This window comes from Marmota monax, unplaced genomic scaffold (assembly GCF_021218885.2).
Source record: "Marmota monax isolate L192 unplaced genomic scaffold, Marmota_monax_Labrador192_F-V1.1 WCK01_AAM20220418_F8-fsc00017, whole genome shotgun sequence".
NCBI lineage: Eukaryota > Metazoa > Chordata > Mammalia > Rodentia > Sciuridae > Marmota > Marmota monax.
The window spans coordinates 23,162,323-23,187,712 of record NW_026695241.1 but is presented as its reverse complement, the minus strand read 5'-3'; the positions used below and the strand labels follow the sequence as shown (position 1 = coordinate 23,187,712).

General features: G+C 36.5%; 1 protein-coding gene across 16 annotated transcripts in view; it reads left to right on the top strand.

The window, feature by feature from the left end:
* The window catches only part of Sipa1l1 (signal induced proliferation associated 1 like 1), a 367,512-nt gene that overhangs the window by 284,214 nt on the left and 57,908 nt on the right, over positions 1–25,390 (top strand). For all 16 annotated transcript variants that reach the window (XM_058577710.1, XM_058577721.1, XM_058577720.1 and 13 more), the window contains 4 exons: positions 1,255–1,358; positions 4,598–4,755; positions 20,422–20,995; positions 21,578–21,852. In XM_058577710.1, the coding sequence (XP_058433693.1) occupies positions 1,255–1,358; positions 4,598–4,755; positions 20,422–20,995; positions 21,578–21,852 (1,111 nt within the window). The remainder of the gene's footprint in view (positions 1–1,254; positions 1,359–4,597; positions 4,756–20,421; positions 20,996–21,577; positions 21,853–25,390) is intronic.

Sequence of the window (25,390 nt, the reverse complement as noted above, 5' to 3'; positions counted from 1 at the left end):
CAGATTCCTCTGTTGAAGCCCCATACCCAATGTGCAGCACTCTTGCGGTTGGGGCCTGGGATTCTGCCTTTGAGAACTATTGCCTTTGTCTTATAGCATCTTTCTCTAAAATGCAGCAAAATGTTCTGGTCTTCAAAAATATAGTTGATGGAGGGTTGTGCCCAGACTGAAAGTACTTCTGTTCCTTTTGTGGTTTATAAACCATGTCTTTCAAGTCTAAACTGATATTCCCTTTGATTTGGGTAGTTAGTAACTCTCTTCTCTGGTTTCCAAGAATTTGTGGTCATATTGATTCTGAAACTATTTTTGTTTAGGCAGTAGAAGTTCCCCACCGCCCAACCCATTAAAAAAGGTGAAAACACAACACATACCTTTAAGTCTTTAAAAAAATTGTTGTGCATTCCTAAAATACCTTTGTGCTTCAGAGTTTCGGATTTGTTATCACTGTGTGTTAAGAATAGTTGTCTTACTTGAATTGGAAGTATTAGAAAAAGTTTCTTTTCTCTCTCTCTTTTTTATGTATATTTTTAGTTGTAGATTGACATAATGCCTTTATTTTATTCATTCATTTTTATGTGGTGCTGAGGATCGAACCCAGTGCCTCACATGAGCTAGGCAAGTGTTCTACCACTGAGCCACAACCCTAGCCTCTAGAAGTAGTTTCTTAACTTGATATTTATGTGCAGAAATCAGGAGTCAGGGAACTTGGATAATCATTTTGTCATTACTTTCACAGAGCTTAGGTCAAAATTTAGAAATTCCTTCAATTGTGAATATAGACAATAAACCATAGTACTAACTGCTCTGCCTATGATTCTGTTGTCCATAAATAGGAGATGTTTTCATATCACATTATCTATTGGTGCAGCTATCTTAGAATATTGCTTGGACTTATCATTCCTTCAGAATTATAATAGAAGTAGATAAATTATTAGATCTTATAAATTTTATGTATATTGTATTTTTAAATTTTCTGTATAATTGATTTATTTTGAAATTGTACATTTTTTTTAATTCATTAACAAATATTATTCTGAGAAGAAATCCAATTTCATAGATCTCCTAGACTGCCAAAAAAGATTGGTTATTTTTTAAAAAGGAAAGTACTGAAACCTACAGTGGGTCTTGTTTAGACCTTTTCTTTCCAAATAATTTTCTTTCCTTCTTCCTTTTTTCCCCTGAGATATTTATCTTAAATGAATTAGTTTTCCTATTCTGATAGTCATTTCATCATTTTGTATTTTTTTACTGTAGCTGACTCCACTGGAACCCATTCTCTGTACACAACATACAAAGACTATGAGATTATGTTCCATGTGTCTACCATGCTGCCCTATACACCCAACAACAAGCAACAGGTAAGAGATCTTCATGCTATCAGTGCTTCCCCCGCTTATTTCATTTCCCCAAGAAGCCTAAGTGGCAAGTTTGTAAAATTTGAAACCAGAATTTAGTGTTGCACCTGTCACCGCAGCAGGAAGCTTTGTGATTTGTGCTCTGTGGAAACAGGAATAGCAAATGAGCGGAAAACAAATGAAGAGACACAGATTCCAGGTTAACAGCCAGCTGGATGGCTTTGCGAATTAATCATTTGCTTTTCACCCACAGGGATTGAGGTTTTCATGAAATCTGAAGAGAACAAGTTGAAATCGTGATTAGATGACTCTGCAGGGTTGCAAAGAACATGCAGGAAGAGGGTGAAATTTCTCAAGAGGCCAGTGCAGAAAGCAGCAAAGTACTGATTCTTCATTTAGATTTCAAGGGAGATTTAGTCTAACTTGGAGAAAAGTCACAGTGTCAGTAGAATCTCAGAATAATGTTCTGTCATAGCATGTTCATCAGGAGATGTCAAGGACCTTAAGTAACAACTGCATGTGTATGTGTCACACAATGTAGTCTGTCTTAAAAAGATCTAAAAGCACAGTGTGTCATTACTAAAATTTGAGATAGTAAAGTGCAGCAACTAAGAAGTATGATCATTACAGAGTAAAATGGAAACTGGCAGTATCGTTTTTGAGAATATGTGGTAGGTTTTTTTTTTTAATTCAAAATAAATAATACCAACTAGAGAACTAAAAAGACTCTCCTTTCAAAGCTATTAAAAACATGAACAGTCCAGTTTTACTTGTGACCTTAAAGTGGATGTAGATTTTTGTTATTGTCAATTGTTGTACTAACAGAACTCAGGCCAGCTGCAGAATGAATCACATCCTCTTTCACAGAATTTTACCAAACACTGATCTAATCTAGCACTTCATCGATTTAGGTTTGAGTAAATCACAAATCTAAGTAGTGAAAGTTTCCTTTCAAGATTATCATATTAATAAAAAATAGGACAAAAAGTAGTGAATCAGTTATAAATCTAAAATGAACCTGTTTTAAGATAAACTCACTAATCTGGACTTTGTTGACACTTTGTCTTATGCAAACTCCAAGTTCTAGATTTCTCTAAAATATACCATGCTAACTAGACTTCTTATTGTGACCAGTCAGTAGACAAAAAAAAAAAAAAAAAAAAAAATTAAGAACTTTAACAAATTATCTTTAATGGGGAGATAAAAGGCTTATTCTGCCTGAATACTCAGAATAGAAAGATCAGATTTGTGAGGGTAAAAAATTTAATAAGATTCAGTTATTTCTAAGTAAATGAGTTTAAGTTGATATTTAAGTGGAAAACTATTTTAATTTGGGGGTCTAATCAAAGCAAAAGTGTGTGATCATAGACAAGAATAAGAAAATAATTAGTACTGTTAAATATTAAGAAATTTTTGCCATCTGAGTGACACATACCTGTAATCCCAATGACTTGAGAGGCTGAGGCAGGAGGCTTAAAATTTCAAGGCCAGCCTTAACTACTTGGTGACCTGGTAGGACCCTGTCTCAAAATAAAAAAGTTAAAAGGGCTGGGAATGTGGCTCAATGGTAGAGGAAGCCTGGGTTCAATCTCCAGTATAAAAAGAGAAAACAAATTCTCATTCTTTAGCTGAGGAATTAATTTTCTTCTGTATAGATGACTTTATGCATGGAAAAACATGGAAATAATGTATCTCTTATAATCTTTTTTTTTTTGCGCTCTTTTAAAAACGAATACAGGCTTTTATTATGCGTAAGAGAGATAAATGGATTTGTTTCTGTTTTGTCCTTCATGAAGTCATTAATTTCAGATATCAAGACACATGTCAAGGAAAGAATGACATTACATGAAAAAAGATGATGTCCCCTATTGTCATCTATGCATGAATGGACATAGACAAGTAGTATTTATTTTTGGCTTGTTAAAGCTCTTGAATATGTTAATAATCTTTAATTATTGTAATATTCTGAGCAGCAATCAATTCAGTCCATAACATCTGATTATATATCATGTTTAGAAATGAAGTAAAATGCCTCAATTGAAGATAATATGGGATATTTACAAATTCCTAAGGTTAAAAGTGCATTTCTTAAACATTCTAACCCCCAATTCTCAATCCTAATCTAAAAGGCATCTTTTCTCCTAGTTGACAGCCAGTATAGATCATTGATTTTACTGTTACGTAATTTGCGTACCTTGATGTCACTAGAGAATTTTTTAAGTTTTATAAGTGCAACCTTATGTCTAATGGATAGTGCATAAAATGTCACATTGAGCTATTTTTCTCTTTTAAGAGCTTCCATAAAATAAATATATGAGCTGGGTGTGGTGTTGCATACCTGTAATCTCAGAGGCTCAGGAGGCTGAGGCAGGAGGATCATGAGTTCAACGCCAGCCTCAACACTTAGCAAGGTCCTAAGCAACTTAGCAAGACCCTGTCTCTAAATAAAATATATTAGAAAGGGCTAGGGATGTGGCTCAGTGACTAAGCACCCCTGGGTTTAAACTCTGGTACCTAGATAAATAAATAAATAAGAGAAACACATATTTCGTTCATTTTTTCTTTACACTATTGAATTAAAGTGTTATAATCCCCTTGTGAAAAGGCAGTGGCCTACAATGATTTGGGGTGCCTGAATTTGAAACCACCTATATAAAACACCATTTAACATGAAACAGAAGGTGGTCTTAAGCAGCTTTCACTGTAATTAAAGTAGCTGTTTAAACCTGAAATTTAATCTACTTTTAAATCGTTACTCCATTGTGGAATATTATTACTTTCGACACTCTCAGTTTGTGACATAAAAAGTCTAACAGCAACACCTTAGCCACGTTTTCTCTAAATGCAGCCAATTAAACCAGAACATAAATTGCCTTGTAATTGCTTCAGCCATTCTCATCTCTGAAATCTTCCCTGTGGCAAGTTTCTTTCTTATACAAAAATGGAACAAAACTGTTGTTATAGAAACTGAGGGTTTGGAGATGTTTGGGTCTGAGCATAATATGCCAGATATTGGTTAGATTTATTTGAATGGCCTTATATTTTATGCAAATTTCAGAATATTCATTTCCATATTCCTTGGAGGGAATAAGACAAGCTAAAATATTGACAGTAACTGCATAGATTACCTACCCTAGTCTGTACTGATTAGTAATGAGTGTTTTAAATACGGTTATATAAAGAAAATCGGGAGGGGAAATAAGGGCGCTGTCATTTATGTTGATTGCTTATTTTTTTCATAGCTCCTACGAAAGCGGCATATTGGAAATGATATTGTAACAATTGTTTTCCAAGAGCCTGGAGCACAGCCATTCAGCCCGAAAAATATCAGATCCCATTTTCAGCATGTCTTTGTCATTGTCAGGGCTCACAGCCCCTGCACCGACAACGTCTGTTACAGGTATGTACCCCTACTTCGCTAGTGGCTAGGTGGACACTGACTGAGTGTCATGCAGAGGCCCCATCCAGCTTTGCTTTCTGAAGTGGCAGTGGAGAGTCCGTGACTATTTATTTTGGTCCTTAAATTGTGTATGCAGTTGAACAGATTCACACAATGACATAACCTGATGGCATTGGCATCCCCCAGACTCGTTAGTTAGACACCTGCTGTTTCCATTTGCACCTCCTCCTTAGGCAGTAGCCTTCATCCATACCATCTGGTTACTAACCAACTAATTACTCATAGTGTTAATTATATATAATACACACACACACACACACACACACACACGGCAAAAGCAGAGATAAATTCTCATAATAAATGGGGGAGAGAAATTCACTTTTAAACAATTATTGTCATTAAAAAAGCCTAATCTTGTTTCTGACTTCTTGATTCACTGTAGTTTCTAAATATAACTTTAGAGGCATTTCTATACTTTCTTAAACATCTGTTGAAAATACTTCAATGTCAATAGTTGACCAATCTCATGAGTATCTGAATTCAGAGGGCTTAGGTACTAAAGGAGATAGGACCTGTGATGCTGTCTTGATTTGAATGGAACCCCAAAAAGTGTAAGGATATTCTAGTATTTGTAAGACATGTCTAATACTCATCAAGCCTTTCAAAGTATGAAAGTTTAGCATATCTTTACATCCATAAACTTCAGGTGTTAGGCTTTGTTAATCTTTTATATTCATTTTTGAAGTAATGTGGCTACCTGCACAGAAAGTGGCCAATACAGACTAATAATGAGTTTGTGAGGTCCACTACTATCTAATTCTAGGGTAATGCAGGTTAATTCTAGGAGTGAAGCACTTTAGGGGTCAGAGTTAGTAGAGGTTACTCTAGACTGCTGCTGACTGCTGCTGTCCTTGCTTGCATCACAGGATGCATTCAATGAGGTCTTCCTGTAAGCTCAGTACCACTCTCGCTACCTTACATGTGTTACCTCATTTAATCTTGGTGTGTGTATATGTGTGTACATGTTCTTTATTTTTGTATTATATGTAATTAGAATTAAAATTACACTTGTGATTATTATCTCATGCATTCTTTGTGTTTTAACAGTTATTTTTATTGGCACATTGTACTTATGCATAATAGTGAGGTTTATTATGTAATTTGTACATGCACACAATATAATTTGTTCAGACTTATTCTCCAGTACTTTTCCTTTTCCCTCACTTAATCTTTAAAACCTATGAAGGCAGGTACCATTTTTGTCCCCATTTCAGACAATGAAATTGAAGTACACAATGGCTATATAACTTGCCTGAGTCCAGCTGACTCTCACTGGGAAGAATTAGATGTAGGTGGGGGGTTGGGTACTGGGTATTGAACCAGGGTCTTGTGTATGCTAGCTAAACACTCTACCACTGAACTACCTACCCAGCCCTATTTTACTTTATTTTTCCATTCCATTCCTCCCCTTACCCTCTCCCTCTTTCACAAGCCATGAAAGGTGGGTTTTTGTAGTCCTTGTTCCTGACATGCAGCTATGTTCCAAAATTTCTCAGATACTTGAGTCTATATAAATACCCAAACCAGGGAGGTCTTCAGTTTCCTAAGTTCCAGGATGGAAACCCTGATAGTGTAGATCTACATCTGAAGCCCCTTCACCTAAGATATACTCTTTGAAATCTGCTTGGGTAGTTGTAGAATGAATAAATAAGCACAGAACATTTGGCTATAATTGATATGGATAACTTTTTATTTAGAAAATACCTGAGCATACCTGAGCATTTGAAGCATGCTATCTACTGGATTCATGTAAAAGGATTTCACACTACTTTGTAGATAGAAAGCTAAGTCCTTTTTGAATGGGCACCTGGAAGTTTGGGGAATGGAAAACTAGACAGTTTCTTCTAAAGAAAATTTATTCTTTTTCAGGCTTTTGTCTAAATCAGTACTGTTCAGTAGAAATATACAAGCCAGGGCTGTGGATGTAGCTCAGCTCTATGGTGCTTGCCTAGCATGCATGAGGCCCTGGGTTCAATCCCCATTACCACACGAAGGGAAAGAAAAAAAATAAAATACAAATCACATATTAATTTTATATTTTTCTAATAGCCAGATTTTTTAAAAAGTAATAAGAAATAGGTGAAATTAATTTTGATACTGTTTTTTCACCCCATATAATATTTTATTTACCAAATATATTTAAGTTTTAACATTTCAACTTGGACTAGTGTGATTCTTAAAATTAAAAAAAATACTGTAACATTTACATTTTTTGGACTAAGTCTTTGCAATCTGGAGTGTATTTCAGACTTAACAGCACATCTGAGGATGTTAAATTTTCAGTGGACATAATCTGTATTAAGATTTCATAAAACTTCCAATTGAAAAGGTAGATTTTTACACCCAGATTGTTCCAGACACACTTTTAAAAAATATTTCAATTGAATTAAATGCCAGTTTTAAAATTTATATTAATTAAAATTTAATATTATTTAATATTCCTTGCTCACACCAATCAGATTTCAAGTACTCGGAAGCTGTATGTTGTCAATGGTCACCATAATGGACAGCACAAGTCTAAGCACACTGCTTAATGGGGCAGGAGTTATGGCCTTTTTCATTGCTTTGCTGTTTTGTTGTTATCTCTGAAATCATGATTTTTGCTTTCTCTTACATTTAACCTGTTGCCTAAAGAGCAAATCTTTTTAACCTATCATATGATGCTATGGGAGTCTGCCAAGAGAAGCACACTGAATACCCCTACCCATGCCACACAGATGTGTCTGAAATTTCCTAGTTGCCAAGCTTGACTGCAGCCCAACACATTTTTTGCTTTTCTCCATTAGTAAATAATTGATATTACCAATATGTAATATCACCAAAAGAAATCACAAGAAATTATAAAGTAATGACTTTTTCCTACTGTAAACTTTAGGTATCAAAATTTTCTTTGACCTTCTCAAATGAAGTAGGTTATGGTGAGGTATTTGGAGGCCCATGCAGCCTTTACTGTGGGAGGAGGCAATGAGGAGGAGCTCATTTTCTCAGGAAAATAGATATATTACAAAGCAGAATAGAAAATAGAAAAAAAAGAAAATCTGTGGCAATTTTAGAATAAAACTGAGTCCTCAAAGAATTTTCACAGCTGTAAATTTGTTACCTACTGCAGCTATCCTCAGACTAGCAGGAATATGAATTTATATGCCTCTTTCATTAGAAGTACTTTGGTGTAAAGTTTAGAGCTACATTGATTTATTCTAATTTTAATTATAATTTAACTTTATTCCTGTGTGATGTAACTAGAGAAATTCAAATGCTTTTAATCATTTAAAATCTCTTCATTCCAATTTTCTCAAATATTTCTCATTTGTGCTTATATGTTTATTTGCTGAAACCTACTTGATGTCTGTGGTCTGGAACTTGGAAACTTTTTCTCAGGGAAATATCTTATTATAAACATGTAGAGAAATTCAGGGTCAGTATAGACTGAAGTTATAAAGGATATAAAGAAAATGGATTCAGTGTATGTTTTAAACACAGAAGGAATTCAATGAGAACAAAATGAATTATTTTATGTGGTCAGGGGTAGGTGCAGTAGGAGCATAGGGACAGAATGGAGGGTGAAAAGCCTTGCTAAGCAGACCCCTGGCACAAGAAAAAAGAGGATGAGGCAGTAGAGGCCCTTGGAATTCAGGGCATCCAGGAAACCTTTGTAGAATTTTAGAAAAATGTACTCAGTGTTTCTATGCAAGGTAATAGGTAATTTTTACACAGAAAGATACGTTTGGAAGTTGTTTTTATCTTTCATTTTTCACTATTTCTTTTGTCAAATACTTTTTTGTGTATGTGACAGGCACTATTCTAAACCCTGGGATTTAACTGGAGGACAAAAAAATTCCTACAGTCAATCCAGAGAGAAGGTCCTGGAATAGTATGTCATTAAGCCTTCCTGGGGACTGGAAAGTTTAGGAAAAACTGACTAATTCTAGAAGCCAAATAACTTTGAATGGCCATGACAAAGCCAAGGACTGCGATATCAGTCACAAGGTCTGCATACAAAGCTTACCCTATAATTGATCAAAGGGCCCTCCAGGCCCTGTTCTGTTTGTATCATTGCAATAAGCTTAATTGCTTGGTCTCAGTTGATAGTGCAGATTAGAAGCTGCAAATCAAAAAGATGAAGGAGCAGCAAAGGGCAAGAACATGCTAAAAACATCAATATGTGATTATCGTTAGAGGAGATGCAGAGAAAGTATTCACATTAAAGATACAAATTCAGTAAGAATAGTAGTCTGGGACATCTGCTTTGAGAGCAAATAACAAAATGTACTTTATTCACCCCGAGGGCCTCACCTTGTTAAAACAGTGTCGAATATCACCATTTTTCAATAACGAATGAATTATTGGATCTGGCATTGATCATCAAAGGCTGCAAACATCACAAAAAAAAAAGATGTGTGCTCTTATAAGGTAGTCATGTTTCCTCTCTCCCCAAGTTAAATATGAATCTGATCAAGGCTCTAGGCAAGTCAGTTTATAGGACATGGAAAAGACATAGGAGCACCTTTAGTTGACAAGATTCAGATTCTGGACAACTCCAAACAAGAACAGTCCAGTTTCTTCAACAGATAAATTACAAGAGATAAAAGGATGGGAGAAGTGCAGGGGAATCCATTAAATGAGAAATTTTTTAAAAGATGGACTAATTAATTACAATGTGTTGATTTTATTTGGATCCTAATTGAAACAAAAAGATATAAAAAATATAAAGGTATCTTAAACAATTGGAGATGGGACCATTGGCTCCCTATTTGATGAAGTTAAAGAATATTTTTAAACTAGCATAGTAATAAGTACTTGTAATAATGACCCTGTGTCTTCAAAACAAATGCTAATTCTGACCAGTAGCTACTTCTAGGAAGGTAAAAATAAGTTACTTCTCTCAGGAAAAAAACTCTTTTCAATGGTTAAAGTGTAATAATGTTGAAGAGTCAGTATAATGTAGCTCAGAAAGCACTTGGAACTAGACCAGATTGTGAAACCCCTTAGTTGTTAAAATTCATTTTTCTGTGCAGTGGAAGATTGCTTGACATCTACTTAAAATCCAGCAATAAGTAAAGGAGTGTGGTACAAGCTCCTGAAATGTCCTGTCTGTCCTCTGCCTTCTCTTTAAAAAAAAAATGAATTCAGGCCAGGCATGGTGGTGCACGTCTATAATCCCAGGGACATGGGATTCTGAGGCAGGAGTATCGCAAGTTCAAGGCCAACCCAGGCAACTTAGAAGACTGTGTCTCAAAATTTAAAAAGAAGGGGGCTGGGGATGTAGCTCAGTGGTAGAACTTTCCTGGATTCAATCCTCAGCACCACAAAAAAAAAAAAAGTTGTTTTTTTTTTTGCAAGTTTTACCTAAGAAGAAGAAAAAGCCAAAATGGGTCAAGTGGTAGAAATTTCTTTCAGAAGATCAAGCCATGTTAATCAGCAACTCCATTAGCCAGTGCAACTGACCTTTCTAAGGAAAAAATCTGAATGTTATTCTATTTTTTTTTTTTTAAGAATTTAACATTTAGAAGAGCATGAGAAGAAGACTACCACTAAATAGGGAAGAGAGGTGGGAGGGGAAAAAGAGGGAGAAGGAGAGTTGCACAGAAGATGGAAGGAGAACCTCACTGTGATACAGAATACATATATGATGTTGTAATGAGAAAAAGAAAAAAAAAGTGTGTCACATTAGATTGGATAGAGAGAAACGATAGGAGAGGAGGGGAGGAGTAGGGAGGATAGGAAGGGCAGCAGAATAGAATAGACAATATGATTGATATATGTACATTCCATGTATGTATTATATATCAAAATGCATTCTACTGTCATGTATGACTAAAAAAAATAAATTAATTAATTAAGAATTTAACCTTTATTTTTTTAATTTGTTTTTTATGTAGTGCTGAGGATCAAACCCAGGGTTTCAACCATGCTAGGCAAGTGCTCTACCACTGAGCTACAACCCCAGCCCTGTGTATGTCATTCTTTGAACTTAAAAAATTATTTAGGGAAAAGTTCGATTCCCTAGCATAGCCTTTTGGATGGGGCCTTTCAGGTCTGGCCTCTCCTGTCTCAGTCTCTTCAGGCAGCTCTACAACTCCTTTCCCAACTGGCACCTCGCTCTTGTGTAGCTACTTAGCCTCCTCAAAAAGTATATGCTGTACCTTGTCTCTCTGTTTTCTGGGCTGGATGCCTGTCCCCACACATTCTGCTTCTCCGTCATCTGATAAATTGTTGCTTTTCTTTTCTCTGGGAAGGCCCCCCTGACCTGCCAGGACTAAAGTGCCTTTTCCAGAAGGTTACCAGTACTACCCTGCATTTCCCCCAGCAAACGACTCAAACTTTTGGAAGTAGTTCCCACCAGACTTTGAATATCTGAAGGGCTGAGCCTATGACATACTCACCCTTGATCCTCATCATTAACACAGTGGCTAGCATATAGGAAGAACTCAGTGAAATATTGGGTGACTGAGTACTGTTAGAAATCAAATGCTTTCCAAAGACAGATTGAGTGGCTTATGTTTGTTTTGCCACTGATCTTTCCCATCCTTTGCCCAGGTCCACTTTCTTGGGAAACTCCCCAAGATGGCACTCTGACCCATGCTCCAAGAAGAGAGCCTCTACTATTTGGCATTTTCTGTGTCCTCTTTCTTTTAAAGTTGTTGTTAGGAATTATTGTTTATTGTTGTTTCCATGCTTTCAAAGTTCAAGTATCTTATTCTTCTCTTTTTCCCATTGACTTCTGTTCAGGTGTCTCTGGAGCATTCTTACATATCAACTTGAAATTGAGTATCAAGACATATTACTCCACCCAAGAAACCTTAACTCAGAGCGAGTAATATGTTCTTATCAAGAGCTTTGGCTATTTAGAGTTTATCTCCCACCCTAGCACAGTCTTGACAACTCTACACAAACCATTTCATTTCAATTGTCTGTCAACAATTCATCAGGCTCCTCCTATATGCTAGGCCCTATGTTACGTGAAGGATCAAGAGGGCTTAGCCCTCCAGAAACTCAGTCTGGTGGGAACTACTTCTAGGGGTTTGAGTCCTCTGCTGGCAAATCACAGGATGCTACTTGTAATACTGGCTAATCACGAGGGGTAATCACAGGACACCTTCCTGGTCCTTTGGTTGTCCTCAAAAGTTTTAGAAAACGTAGTTTAGATTAAATGGGATACAAATATTCCTTGGAAGAATGCAAAATTGAGATGAATTTTAATATGAAACTCAAGATTTCATTGGAAGAGTTTGAAAACCACTGACTTCCCTGATTTCTCTTCCATTGCTAAGTTTCCCCAACTGCTTCAACCTCTGATGTCTAGATAACCCTCTTGGGTAGAATATGTCAGCCCTTAACAATGCTAGGTGAATAAGGAATGGCTATAATTTTAAGGAATGTACTTTTTCTAAGATGCAGAATTGCAAACTAGGCTAATACAAATGTGTCTGAGCATAGGTTCTTTGGAATCTGCTTTTTAAAATAGCAAGAACCATTTATAATTAATATGTCTTAAGGATCCATATATAGCAAACTGAAATTTCAGAACAGGCTTATTTTTTATCATCAAAATATTCTATTTAACTTAAACTTTTATTATCAAGAGTTCAGAATTTGTGGCATCTAAATTAATGAGCTTTTAACCTTGTGGAAACCTTGAAAGTTAGATTTATACAAAACAAAACTCTATCTGAAAAGGGCATTCTAGGGTATCATCTTCCTCATCTTCTACAGGGATTCTATTTCTGATAATGCAAAGCTGATTTTAGTGTCTGTATCATTTACTTCTCTACCATGGTGAATCATTGATAATTACATGTTAAAGATTCAGTTCTTTCCTTCATAGTTCATTCTAGAACTCTAATTATTGGTGGGTTTTCAGTATATATTTGCCTAAAGTTCTATCACTTAATAAATAGATCTATAGAAAGCCAGTGGGTTTGGGGATAAGTAGATGGATGTGCTCATAATCACACCCCCTGCTAAGAATTTTTCTCTCCTGTTTAAAATAAAATCACAGCTGTTTTCTGAGAAAGAATGGCAATTTGAGTGAAATTAGCAAGAGAAGTTGCCAATTTTAAAATGAAAGATATTAAATATTTCTGGATCCTTTCAGGATTCCTCTTAGAAAATGTAACTAATCTGGATTTCAGTATCTTTGCTTGACTTCAGAAGAAAAAAATATATAACATGATCAAATTAAAAATACAGCTGTCAGCATTCAAGTCAAACAGTGCACAATAGACAAGAAAAATTGCCCTTCTAACACAGGGATAATTAAGCATAATGCATGCATTCAGAGGTTTCTGTGGAACTCTTCTCCAACAGAATATGGAGCACTGCTCACAGCCTTTCTTTGTCATAAAGTAAATCAGGTAGTCTTTTTTTTTTTTTCTCTTAATTTGTGAAAACCAAAAATTCGTCAGTTCCATAGCATCTTCTGACAGAGTAATGTAGCTTTCCATTCCACTGGAATATAACTTGTATGCTAAAATTTTTGAATTTTATTTATCCTGTTTTCTTAAGATATGTTTATTTTTTGAAAAGAAAATTTGAATATCTTAAAGCAGATGCTTCCTAAAATAAAGAAAACATGAAACAGAGCTCTTCAATTTAATTTGAAAGGTGCACACTTTGAAGTTTCTGTTCTGGGAGTTTAAGAGACATGGATTCTATATCACTTCCCTAATACTTAGTGCAATTCAATAACTGACTTTTTAAATAATTTGGAAAGAGGGTTGTTTGATGAGTTAGAATCATCATTTCCAACTATCTTAAACTCAGGCCACAATGTCACATGTAATTTTAGAACATGATATAAAACATTCTGTCTCTCCATTTCCACTTAATTTGTTTCAGGAGAAATTTTTCCTTTCAAGATTAAAATTAATAGGCTATTAATAGTGTGTGTGTGTGTGTGTGTGTGTGTGTATATATATATATATATATATATATAATATAATGATGATGATGACTGGAAGAGGCTTTCTTATATAAATCTAGCTTAAAGGAATGGGAAAAGGAAAATGTTTCTCATAAGTGGATTGTCAGAATCACATACCAAAAGTAAAGAATTTGGACCAAAGAATAGCTCATTTTAAAAATAAGATTTTAAAGCACTGTTTCCATTATATAAAGATTATAATCATTCTGTTACTCAGCATTTTTATTTTAAAATTGTGCTTTTTATGTGGTTGCATAATGCCTCACACAGAGGGCAACAAAAAATATTTATTTAATTTGATTAAAAATTTAATTTATTTCTGATAGATCACGCATCTTATGACATTTTCATAATAAGCTTTTTGCCTATAGTTATCATATCTGAAATAGTGTGCATATTTGTGTTCTGAAAGGTTTTGTGATTATAGTAACCTCCCCCACCCAAACTATATACAGGTTTTAAACAGGTTTTATTCTTTTTTTAAATTTGTTCTGATTAGTTATACATGACAGTAGAATGTATAAATGTAGAATGCTATCATGTATAACTTATGTATGTATGCTGTTATGTATGATTTTGACACATCATACATAAATGGGATATAATTTCTTATTCTTCTGGTTGTATGTACATAATGTAGAATTACACTAGTCCTGTAATCACATATGCACATAGGTTAATAATATCCAATTTATTCTAGTTTCCATCCTACCCCTTTACCCCCTCTCTTCCCTTCACTTCCCTCTGTCTAATCCAGATTTCCTCTATTCTTTCTTTCCCTCACCCCTATTGTGAATTAGAATCTGCATATCAGAGAAAACATTTGTCCTCTGGTTTTGGGGGATTGGCTTATTTCGCTTAGCATGATATTCTCCAGCTCTATCCATTTACTGGCAAATGCCATAATTTCATTCTTCTTTAAGATTGAGTAATATTCCATTGTGTATATATACTACATTTTCTTTGTCCATTCTTCTGTTGAAGGGCATCTAGGAAAGTTCCATAATGTGGCTATTTTGAATTAAGCTGCTATAAACATTGATATGGCTGTATCATTGTAGTATGCTGATTTTAAGTCCTTTGGGTATAAAGTGAAGAGTTGAATAACTGAGTCAAATAATGGTTCCATTCCAAGTTTTCTGAGGAATCTTCATACAGCTTTCCATTGTGGTTGTACCAATTTGCAGTCTCACCAGCAATGTATGAGTGTACCTTTTCTCCCACATTCTCACCAACATTTATTGTTGTTTGTATTCTTTTTTGGAGGGGTACCAAGGATTAAACTCAGGGGCACTCAACAACTGAGCCACATTCCTAGCCCTTTGTTGTATTTTATTTAGAGACTGGGTCTCACTGAGTTGCTTAACACCTTACTTTTGCTGAGGCTGGCTTTGAACTCGTGATGCTCCTTTCTCAGCCTCCCAAGCCACTGAAATTACAGGCATGTGCCAACCATGCCTGGCATTGTTGCGTATATTCTTAATGATTGCCATTCTGGCTGGAGTCAAATGAAATCTTAGTGTAGGTTTGACTTGCATTTCTCTAATTGCTAGAGATGTCAAACATGTTTTTAATGTATTTGTTGACTGGTTGTATTTCTTCTTCTGTGAAGTGTCTGTTCAGTTCCTTAGTCCATTTATTTATTGGGTTATTTGGCTTTTTGGTATGAAGTTTTATGAGTTCTTTGTATATCCTAGAGATTAATGCTGTCTCTGAAGTGCAGGTGGTAAAGATTTTCTCACATTCTGTAGGCTATCTTGATTGTTTCCTTTGCTGTTAAGAAGCTTTTTAGTTTGATTCCATTCCATTTATTCATTCTTGATTTTACTTCATGCGTTTTAGGAGTCTTGTTAAGGAAGTCAGTTCCTAAGCTGACATGTGGAGAGTTGAGCCTACTTTTTCTTCTGTTAGGCTCAGGGTCTCTATTTTAGTGCCAAAGTCCTTGATCCACTTTGAGTGGAATTTTGTGCAGAGTGAGAGATAGAGGTTTAATTTCATTTTGCTACATATGGATTTCCAGTTTCCCCAGCACTATTTGTTGAAAGAGGCTATCTTTTCTCTGGTGTATGTTTCTGGCACCTTTGTGTCTAGTATGAGATAACTGTATTTATGTGGGTTTGTCTTGGTGTCTTCTATTCTGTACCATTGGTTTGTGTATCTGTTTTGGTGCTAATATCATGTTATTTTTGTTACTATAGCTCTGTAGTATAATTTAAGTTCTGGTATTGTGATGCTTCCTGCTTTACTTTTCTTGCTAAGGATGGCTTTGGCTATTCTGGGTCTCTTATTTCTCCAAAGGGATTTTATGACTGCTTTTTCTAATTCTATGAAGAATGTTATTGGGATTTTTTTTAATTGTAGATGGACACAATACTTTAATTTTATTTACTTATTTCTTGTGTGGTGCTGAGAATCAAACCCAGTGCCTCACACATGCTAGGCGAGTGCTCTGCCACTGAGCCACAACCCCAGCCCCTCAGGAAATGCATTAAATCTATATAATACTTTTAGTAGTATGGCCCTTTGACAATATTAATTCTGCCTATCCAAGAGCATGGGAGATCTTTCCATCTTCTAAGGTTGTCTTCAATTTCTTTTTCTAGTGTTCAGTCGTTTTCATTGTAGAGGTCTTTCACCTCTTGTTACATTGATTCCCAAGTATTTTATTGTTTTGAGGCTCTTGTGAATGGGTTAGTTTTCCTAATTTCTCTTTCAGTGGATTCATCACTGATGCATAGGAATGTATTTGATTTTGGGTCTCAATTTTATATCTTGCTACTTAGCTGAATATATTTATTAGTTTTAGAAGTTTTCTGGTGGAATTTTTTGCATCTTCTAAATATAGAATCATGTTGTTGGCAAATAATTATAGTTTGAGGTCTTCTTTTTCCTATTTGTATCCCATTAGTTTCTTTCTTCTAATTACTATAGCTAGAGTTTTAAGGACAGTGAATAAAAGTGCTGAAAGAGGGCATTCTTGTCTTGTTCCAGTTCTTAGAGGGAATGCTTTCAATTTTTCTTTATTTAGAATGATGCTGACCTTGGGTTTAGCATAGATAGCTTTTATAGTGTTGAAGTATGTTCCTGTATTCCTAGTTTTTTTTAGTATTTTGAACATGAAGGGGTACTGTATTTTGTCAAATGCTCTTTCTGTATCTGTTGAGATAATCATATGATTCTTGTCTTTAAGTCTGTTGATGTGATGAATATGTTTATTGATTTCTGTATGTGGAACCAACATTGCATCCCTGGGGTGAACCCTACTGGATTACGGTGCATTTGTATCTTTTTGTATATTATTTGCCAGAATTTTATTGAGAATTTTTATATTTATATTCATCAGGGATATTAGTCTAAAGTTTTCTTCCTTGATGTGTCTTTATCTGGTTTTGGTATCAGGGTGATACTAGCCTTAGAGGATGAGTCTGGAAGGGTTCCCTCCTTTTCTTTTTCATAGAATAATTGGAGGAATATTGGTGTTAATACTTCTTTGAAGGCTTATAAAATTCACTTGAGAATTGTTTAGTCCTGGCCTTTTCTTGTTTGGTAGGCTTTGGGTGGCATCTTTTATTTCATGAAATTGATCTGTTTAAATTGTGTATGTCCTCCTGATTCAGTTTGGGTAGGTTTTATGTCTCTAGAAATTTGGTGATGTCTTCAAGGTTTTCTATTTTATTGGAGTATAAATTTTAAAATAGTTTCTGATTATCTTCTGTATTTCAGGAGTGTCTGTCATGATATTTCCTTTTTCATACAAATTTTAGTAATTTGAGTTCTCTCTCTCTCTTCATTAGTGTGGCTAAGTGTTTATCAATTTTTATTTTTTCAAAGAACCAACTTTTTACTTTGTCAATTTTTTGAATTTTTTTTGTTTGCTTCACTTTCATTGATTTCAGCTCTGATTTTAATTATTTCCTGTCTTCTACTGCTTTTGGTGTTGATTTGTTCTTCTTTTCTAGGGCTTTGAGATGTAATGTTAGGTCATTTATTTCTGGACTTTCTATTATTTTAATGAATGAGCTCAATACCATGAACTCTCCCCTTAGCACTGCCTTCATAGTGTCCCAGAGATTTTGGTATTTTTTTTTAATATTTATTTTTTAGTTGTAGTTAGACACAATACCTTTATTTATTTATTTTTATGTGGTGCTGAGGATCAAACCCAGGGTCTTGCACATGCTAGGTAAGTGCTCTACAGCTGAGCAACAACCCCAACCCAGATTTTGGTATGTTTTATCACTATTCTCATTTACCTCTAAGTATTTTTTTATTTCATCCCTAATTTCTTCTGTTATTCATTTGCCATTCAGTAGCATATTATTTAGTGTGTCATGTCTTAGAGTAGCTTCTATTTTTTATTTTATCATTGATTTCTAATTTTATTCCATTATGGTATGATAGAATGCACTGTATTTTCTCTCTCTCTTTTTTTTTTTTTTTTTGCTAAGAGTTGTTTTGTGGCATAAAGATATGGTCTATTTTAGAAAACGATTTGTGTGTTGCTAAGAAGAAAGTCTATTCTTTCATTGATGGATGAAATATTCTATATATGTCTGTTAAGTCTAAATTATTGATTGTATTATTTAGTTCCATAGTTTCTTTGTTCAATTTTTGTTTGGAGGATCTACCCAGTGTTGAGAGAGGTGTTAAAATCACCCAGTATTATTGTGTTGTGGTCTATTTGATTCTTGAAATTGAGAAGGGCTTGCTTGATATATGTAGTTGCTCCATTGTTTGGGGCATAAATATTTACAATTGTTATCTAACTTGTTGATGTATAATTCCCTTAATCAGTATGAAATGTCTGAAATGTCCTTCTTTTGTCCTGATTAACTTTGGCTTGAAGTCCACTTTATCTGATATGAGGCTAGAAACCCTTGCTTGTTTATATGATCCATGTGAGTGATACGTGTTTTCCCATCCTTTCACCTTCATTCTGTAGATGTCTTTGCCTATGAGTTGAGTCTCTTGGAGACATCATATTATTAGGTCTTGTTTTTAAATCTAATCTGCCAGTCTTTTTTTTTTTTTTTTTGGTGTGGGGATACCAGGGATTGAACTCAGGAGGGGCACTCAACCACTGAACCACACCCCCCAGCCCTATTTTATATTTCAATTAGAGATGGGGTCTCATTGAGTTGCTTAGGGCTTCGCTATTGCTAAAGCCAGCTTTGAACTTTCAGTCTTCCGGTCTCGACCTTCCAAGCTGCTAGGATTACAGGCATGTGCACCATGCCCAGCTCTGTCTATGACTTTTAATCGATAAGTTTAGGCCATCAATGTTCAAGGTTATTTATATTCCTGGTCATTTTATTCATTTCTGATTTTTAAGTTGAATTTCTCTTTTGATTGATTGATCCTTTAGTGTAGTTGCTCCCTATGCTAGTTTTCACTGTTTTGTTTTTTGTTTTTTTTTTCATTTCATATTCATTGAATATTTTGTTGAGAACAAAATATTCTGTAGTTCAGGCTTTCTAGTTGTAAATTCTTTTAACTTTTGTTTATCACGGAAAGATTTTATTTCATCTTCAAATCTGAAGCTTAATTTTGCTGGATATAGAATTCTTGGTTGGCGTCCATTTTCTTTCAGAGCTTGGTATATATATTATTCTAGGATCTCCTAACTTTGAGGGTCTATGTTGAGAAATCAGCTGAGATCTGAATTGGTTTCCCCTTCTGTGTAATCTGATATTTTTCTCTTGCAGTCTTTAAAATTCTATCCTTATTCTGTATGTTAGGCATTATCATTATAATGTGCCTTGGTGTGGGTCTGTTGTAATTTTGTACATTTAGGGTCCTGTAAGCCTTTTATATTTGGTTTTCCATTTCATTGTTTAGGTTTGGGAAATTTTCTGATATTATTTCATTGAAAAGATTGCTCATTCCTTTGGTTTGTATCTTCATGCCTTCATCTATCCAATAAATCTTAAATTTGGTCTTTTAATGTTATTGCATAATTCTTAGAAGTTCTGTTCATCAACTCTCTGTGGTCAACTCTATTTTTAGATTGTATATTTTGTCTTCATTGCCTGAGGTTCTGTATTCCAAGGGTTCTAGTCTATTGGTGATACTTTACATTTAATTTTTAATTTGGTTTATTGCTTCCTTCATTTTGAGGATTTCTGCATGGTTTCTTTTCAGAATATCTCTTTATTGGAGTCATCTTTCATCTCCTGAATTTTATCTCTGATTTCAACTCCTTACATATCCTTTATGTCATAGATCAGTCTAACTATGTACATTCTAAACTCCTTCCCTGACATATTCTTTTGTGCAAAAATACTATGTAATTTTTTATGGAGTTACATATGTATAATATGAATCTAATCAGTTAAAAAATGAAAGTTATAACTTAAAGTTTTCAGGTTTTTTGTTTTTGTTTATTTTTGCCTGAATAAAAATTTATGTTCTCTAAAGCTTAAATATAGTTGTATGAAAAAGTATGCTTATACTAAGCAGAAATGTACATTGTTCCCTGTGTGAAAGTGAGTAGTTATTTTTCTTTTGAGGTATGTCTTTTTTTTTCCCCCCCTCCAATGCAGGGGATCAAACCCAGGGCAAGTGCTCTACTACTCACCTACACCCTAGCCCTGTCTTTATGAAAATAGGTTTTATTTTCATATTGTGAAACTGAGAAATAATGACATAGCTCTTTGCCTTTGATCTTTGCTTTTTTGTCTCAGTGTGGCTGTCACCAGGTCCAGAGATGTGCCTTCCTTTGGACCTCCCATCCCTAAAGGGGTCACTTTCCCCAAGTCAAATGTGTTCAGGGACTTCCTTTTGGCCAAAGTGATTAATGCAGAAAATGCTGCTCATAAATCAGAAAAGTTTCGGGCCATGGCAACTCGCACCCGCCAGGAATACCTGAAAGATCTTGCCGAAAAGAATGTTACCAACACCCCTATCGACCCTTCAGGCAAGTTTCCATTCATCTCTCTGGCCTCCAAGAAGAAGGAAAAGTCAAAGCCATATCCAGGAGCTGAGCTCAGTAGCATGGGGGCCATAGTGTGGGCAGTCCGTGCTAAAGACTACACCAAGGCTATGGAACTAGACTGCCTCCTAGGGATCTCCAATGAATTCATCGTCCTCATCGAACAGGAAACAAAGAGCGTGGTTTTCAACTGTTCCTGCAGAGACGTGCTGGGGTGGACTTCCACTGACACAAGCCTCAAAATCTTCTATGAGCGAGGAGAGTGTGTTTCAGTGGAAAGTTTTATTAGCAATGAGGATATCAAAGAAATTGTCAGAAGGCTACAGGTGAGTCTTTTCCTTCCACACAAATGCAGTTTCTCTTTCAGAAAGTTTTCAATACCGACCAGGGTCAGGTTACTGAAGCTTATTTGCACCTCTGGGAACTCCTTGCTAATGTGAAGTGACACAGAGTTTATCTCAGTTTGTGTTTCCCATCACTTATTTGGAAAAATATCCGAACATGGGGGAGAGGACCCATCTACTATGTGTTTGTGTTAGAAGCTCACTTGCATGTGAGCTGATCCCACTGCCTTGGTGACTGATATTGCATTCCAACCAATTTCAAATAGTAGTTGAAAAGAGATTTTTGTTTGAGTATCTGCTACCTTGAGTATTTTAAAATGAGTTGAGTAACAGAATAGTTTTTTTTTTTGCTGCCAACTCCTCTGTTAGAAGTTTCCTTGTAACTTTAGGAAAACCATTGAGCTCTCTGGATGCAACAAATATGCTCCTTTTGGCCTGTTGAATAGAGACTAGTAAAGGGGAAATTAACTAGCCTACCCTTCAGTCCGCAGTAGGTATTCAGAAATAACGCTGCTTGCAATGTTTTTCCAGGTCAACCCCAATAACTTTGGTTTCCTTTTCTAGTTTGTTTCAAAAGGTTGTGAATCAGTGGAAATGACTCTGCGAAGAAATGGGCTAGGACAGCTTGGCTTCCATGTCAACTATGAGGGCATTGTGGCAGATGTGGAGCCCTATGGCTATGCCTGGCAGGCAGGGCTGAGGCAGGGCAGCCGCCTGGTGGAAATCTGCAAGGTGGCAGTGGCCACCCTGAGCCATGAGCAGATGATCGATCTCCTGAGAACATCCGTCACAGTGAAAGTTGTCATCATTCCCCCCCATGAAGACTGCACCCCACGGAGGTAGGTCTGAGTTAGCAGCTGACGCAGAGACTTGACAGCAGGCTTTGTGTACCATGTAGAACATCTCCTAGAAAGTATGGAAGTAAGGTGTTGGGAAGCGCAGTGGATTACATGCCATTCTAAAAGTTCCTTCCATGGAAAGTCACACTTAGCACACAGCTCCCTTTCAGCATGTGGCAGCAGCTGCTAGAAAAAGTAACTGAGGCCAGTCCTAGGATTTACATCTCTGTATGCATAAAGTTGCTGCTACATAGATGTCTGGTAATATCCATTTAAAGCACCTTGCACCAATAGCTAAGAAGCATCGGCCACTTCACATTCAAAGATGCTCAGCATCTCGGCCCATCAGATTTTCTCTTTCATGTTTCATGACACTCACTCTCTCATTGGTACCTCATTGCTCTTCCAAACTCAGAGTATTGTTTTGGGCCCTGCTTCCTGAGCCTGGACAGCTGAACATGACTTACAGGCTTTTTCCTACTGTATCTGCATGTGCTGGGAATTGGCTTCAGATGCTCTGGTGCTGCTCCTGATGCCTTAGCAGTTTCGTTTCCAGCCTTCTCCCAAGGGGAAAGCCCAGGCCCTCCTGCCTGTCCAGCTCCTGCCAAGCCAGCAGCAATGTCGAAAACTTAATTTCTTTGCCTCTGGGGAGGGTTCTTGATGGAACAAATTTAATCAACTGCTTTTTTTTTTTTTATTTCCCTCTTTCTTTGCGCTTACACATGGTATTTTTGCTCTTTTTTAAACAATTTGTTATTTATTTAGCCATTATTTTCTAAGAATTTCTCTTAAGCTTTGGCAGTTAATTCTTAGGTCTTCTAAAGTCAAGACAAAGTTATTTATCGTATTTCTTCCTAAAATGACCATTCCCTGTGCCTGATCTTACATCAGTTTATAGTTATCAGATGGCAGAATGTAAACAGTTGGGATAGGTTATTTGTGTACTTTAAAGGTAAGCAGCAATGATAACCTAAACATACTTCAGTTACATCCACACTTTGCTTGTAATAGGACTTCCTTTTTTTTTTTTTTTTATTTTTATTTTTTTTTTTTTATTTTTTTTTATTGTTGGTTGTTCAAAACATTACATAGTTCTTGATATATCATCTTTCACACTTTGCTTCAAGTGGGTTATGAACTCCCATTTTTAGCCCATATACAGATTGCAGAATCACATCAATTACACATCCATTGATTTACATATTGCCATACTTGTGACTGTCATGTTCTGCTACCTTTCCTATCCTCTACTATCCCCCCTCCCCTCCCCTCCCCACCCGTCTTCTCTCTCTACCCCCTCTATTGACCTTCATTTCTCCCCCTTGTATTATTTTTCCCTTTCCCCTCATTTCCTCTTGTATGTTCTTTTGTATAACCCTGAGGGTCTCCTTCCATTTCCATGCAATTTCCCTTTTCTCTCCCTTTCCCTCCCACCTCTCATCTCTGTTTAATGTTAATCTTCTTCTCATGCTCTTCGTCCCTACTCTGTTCTTAGTTACTCTCCTTATATCAAAGGAGACATTTGGCATTTGCTTTTTAGGGATTGGCTAGCTTCACTTAGCATAATCTGCTCTAGTGCCATCCATTTCCCTGCAAATTCTATGATTTTGTCATTTTTTAATGCAGAGTAATACTCCATTGTGTATAAATGCCACATTTTTTTTAATCCATTCGTCTATTGAAGGGCATCTGGGTTGGTTCCAAAGTCTTGCTATTGTGAATTGAGCTGCTATGAACATCGATGTAGCAGTGTCCCTGTAGCATGCTCTTTTTAGGTCTTTAGGGAATAGACCAAGAAGGGGAATAGCTGGGTCAAATGGTGGCTCCATTCCCAGCTTTCCAAGAAATCTCCATACTGCTTTCCAAATTGGCTGCACCAATTTGCAGTCCCACCAGCAATGTACAAGTGTACCCTTTTCCCCACATCCTCGCCAGCACAACCTAATACTGCTTGTTTCTTAGAAGACCCAAGATTTGTCAAAATATAGTAAAAAATACTTTATCATTATTTATTTATTTACTTACTTATTTAGGAGTGGGAATATTCTGAAAATGCCCTACATGCATATCCTGCTTTGGTTAACTAGAGCTGATGAACCTGTTAGCCATTTTTGGTTTCCTTAAGCACATCATCATAGACATTAAGAATTATGGATATAGCTCAGTGTGGAGCACCTGCCCAGCATCACAACACCCTGGGTTCAATCCCCAGCAGCAGCAGCAGCATCACAACACAGATATTTTTATTTAGTATTCTCCCAAATCAGGATACAAAACATGACTCAAGGTAGCCCCCGAGGCAGTGGGGTTTCAACCTAGGACACTCTCCAAGTGCTCTGCACTCCTCTGCTTGCTGCCTGTCTGCTGTCCTTGGTCTCTCTAAACAGGCAGCTATAAACTGGCCTGCTCCTCCTCCTCCCTTTAGAAATGGCTTCAAAGGGAACCCATTGAAAACAAGATTTGTGAGTTGTTGACCTTACTTACACATGATGAAGAGCTGTAGACTGAAGGTGGTCCTCTCAAAGATGAAGCCCATAGACCTTGTGATGCTATCTTTTCCTTATTTCTAGGCTCCCAGGCTTTTATGGGGCAACGTAAGAGGGAAGTACATTGGTGTGAGTGTGGAGAGACGGGGGAACAATATTGACACTGAAGTCATGAACAGTTGTTACTGGACAAATGGATCAGAAGGCCTGGTGCTGGATCGATAAAACTGTGATAAGAGGTGGTTTATCTACAGCAATGTGCTAGACTAGGTTTATCATCTCTGGTGTGTTGGTAAAAGTGACATTTGCTAAGCGGTTTACTTTAATGTGCCAGGTCCTAGAAAAATCACTATTATATGAATAATTGCATTGAATCCTTAAAATAATTCTCTGAGGTAATAGTATTATTATTGTTGCTCTTGTTTTAAAGGAAACTGAGCCTCAGAAAAGTCAGTTATTTCCTGAGCTCATCTGCAAACTTCAGTCTAACTTCAGAGTCCGTGCTTACAACTGCTCCTCTGTATGCTCACCCACCTCTGCCTTACACACTACACAGGGATAAACTGGTAAACTGTTGGAGAGGAAACTGCTGATTCCGGTGGTGTACACATTCCCACTGTGGCCAGTTTCAGGCTACCACCATGACATCCCTGAAGGCAGACCTGGGGTAGACAACCCACTCCTGCAGGCCCATGTCTTCTGGCTCCAACACTGAGCAAGTGAGCCGCATTGGTCTTCCCCTCCCAGCAGCACATTCCTGCCATCTTCTCAGGGCCAGCCAGGCTGCCACTGTGTGCTAGCAAAGTGCTGGGGCCAGAGGCTGGGTGAATGGTCAGTCTCTGCACAGGCCCGGTGGCCACTGCCATCCTCTACCCTTTTCACTGTGGCTTCCATCAGAAAAGTCCCTGCCAGCTCCTTCGAGCAGGTGGAAAATGGTGCACTGGTGCCTCTGGAGGACTGGAAGCCTGCTCCTCCTCCTCCCTTTAGAAATGGCTTCAAAGGGAACCCATTGAAGCATTAACACCCGTTACAGTGTTCAACAAAATAAGATA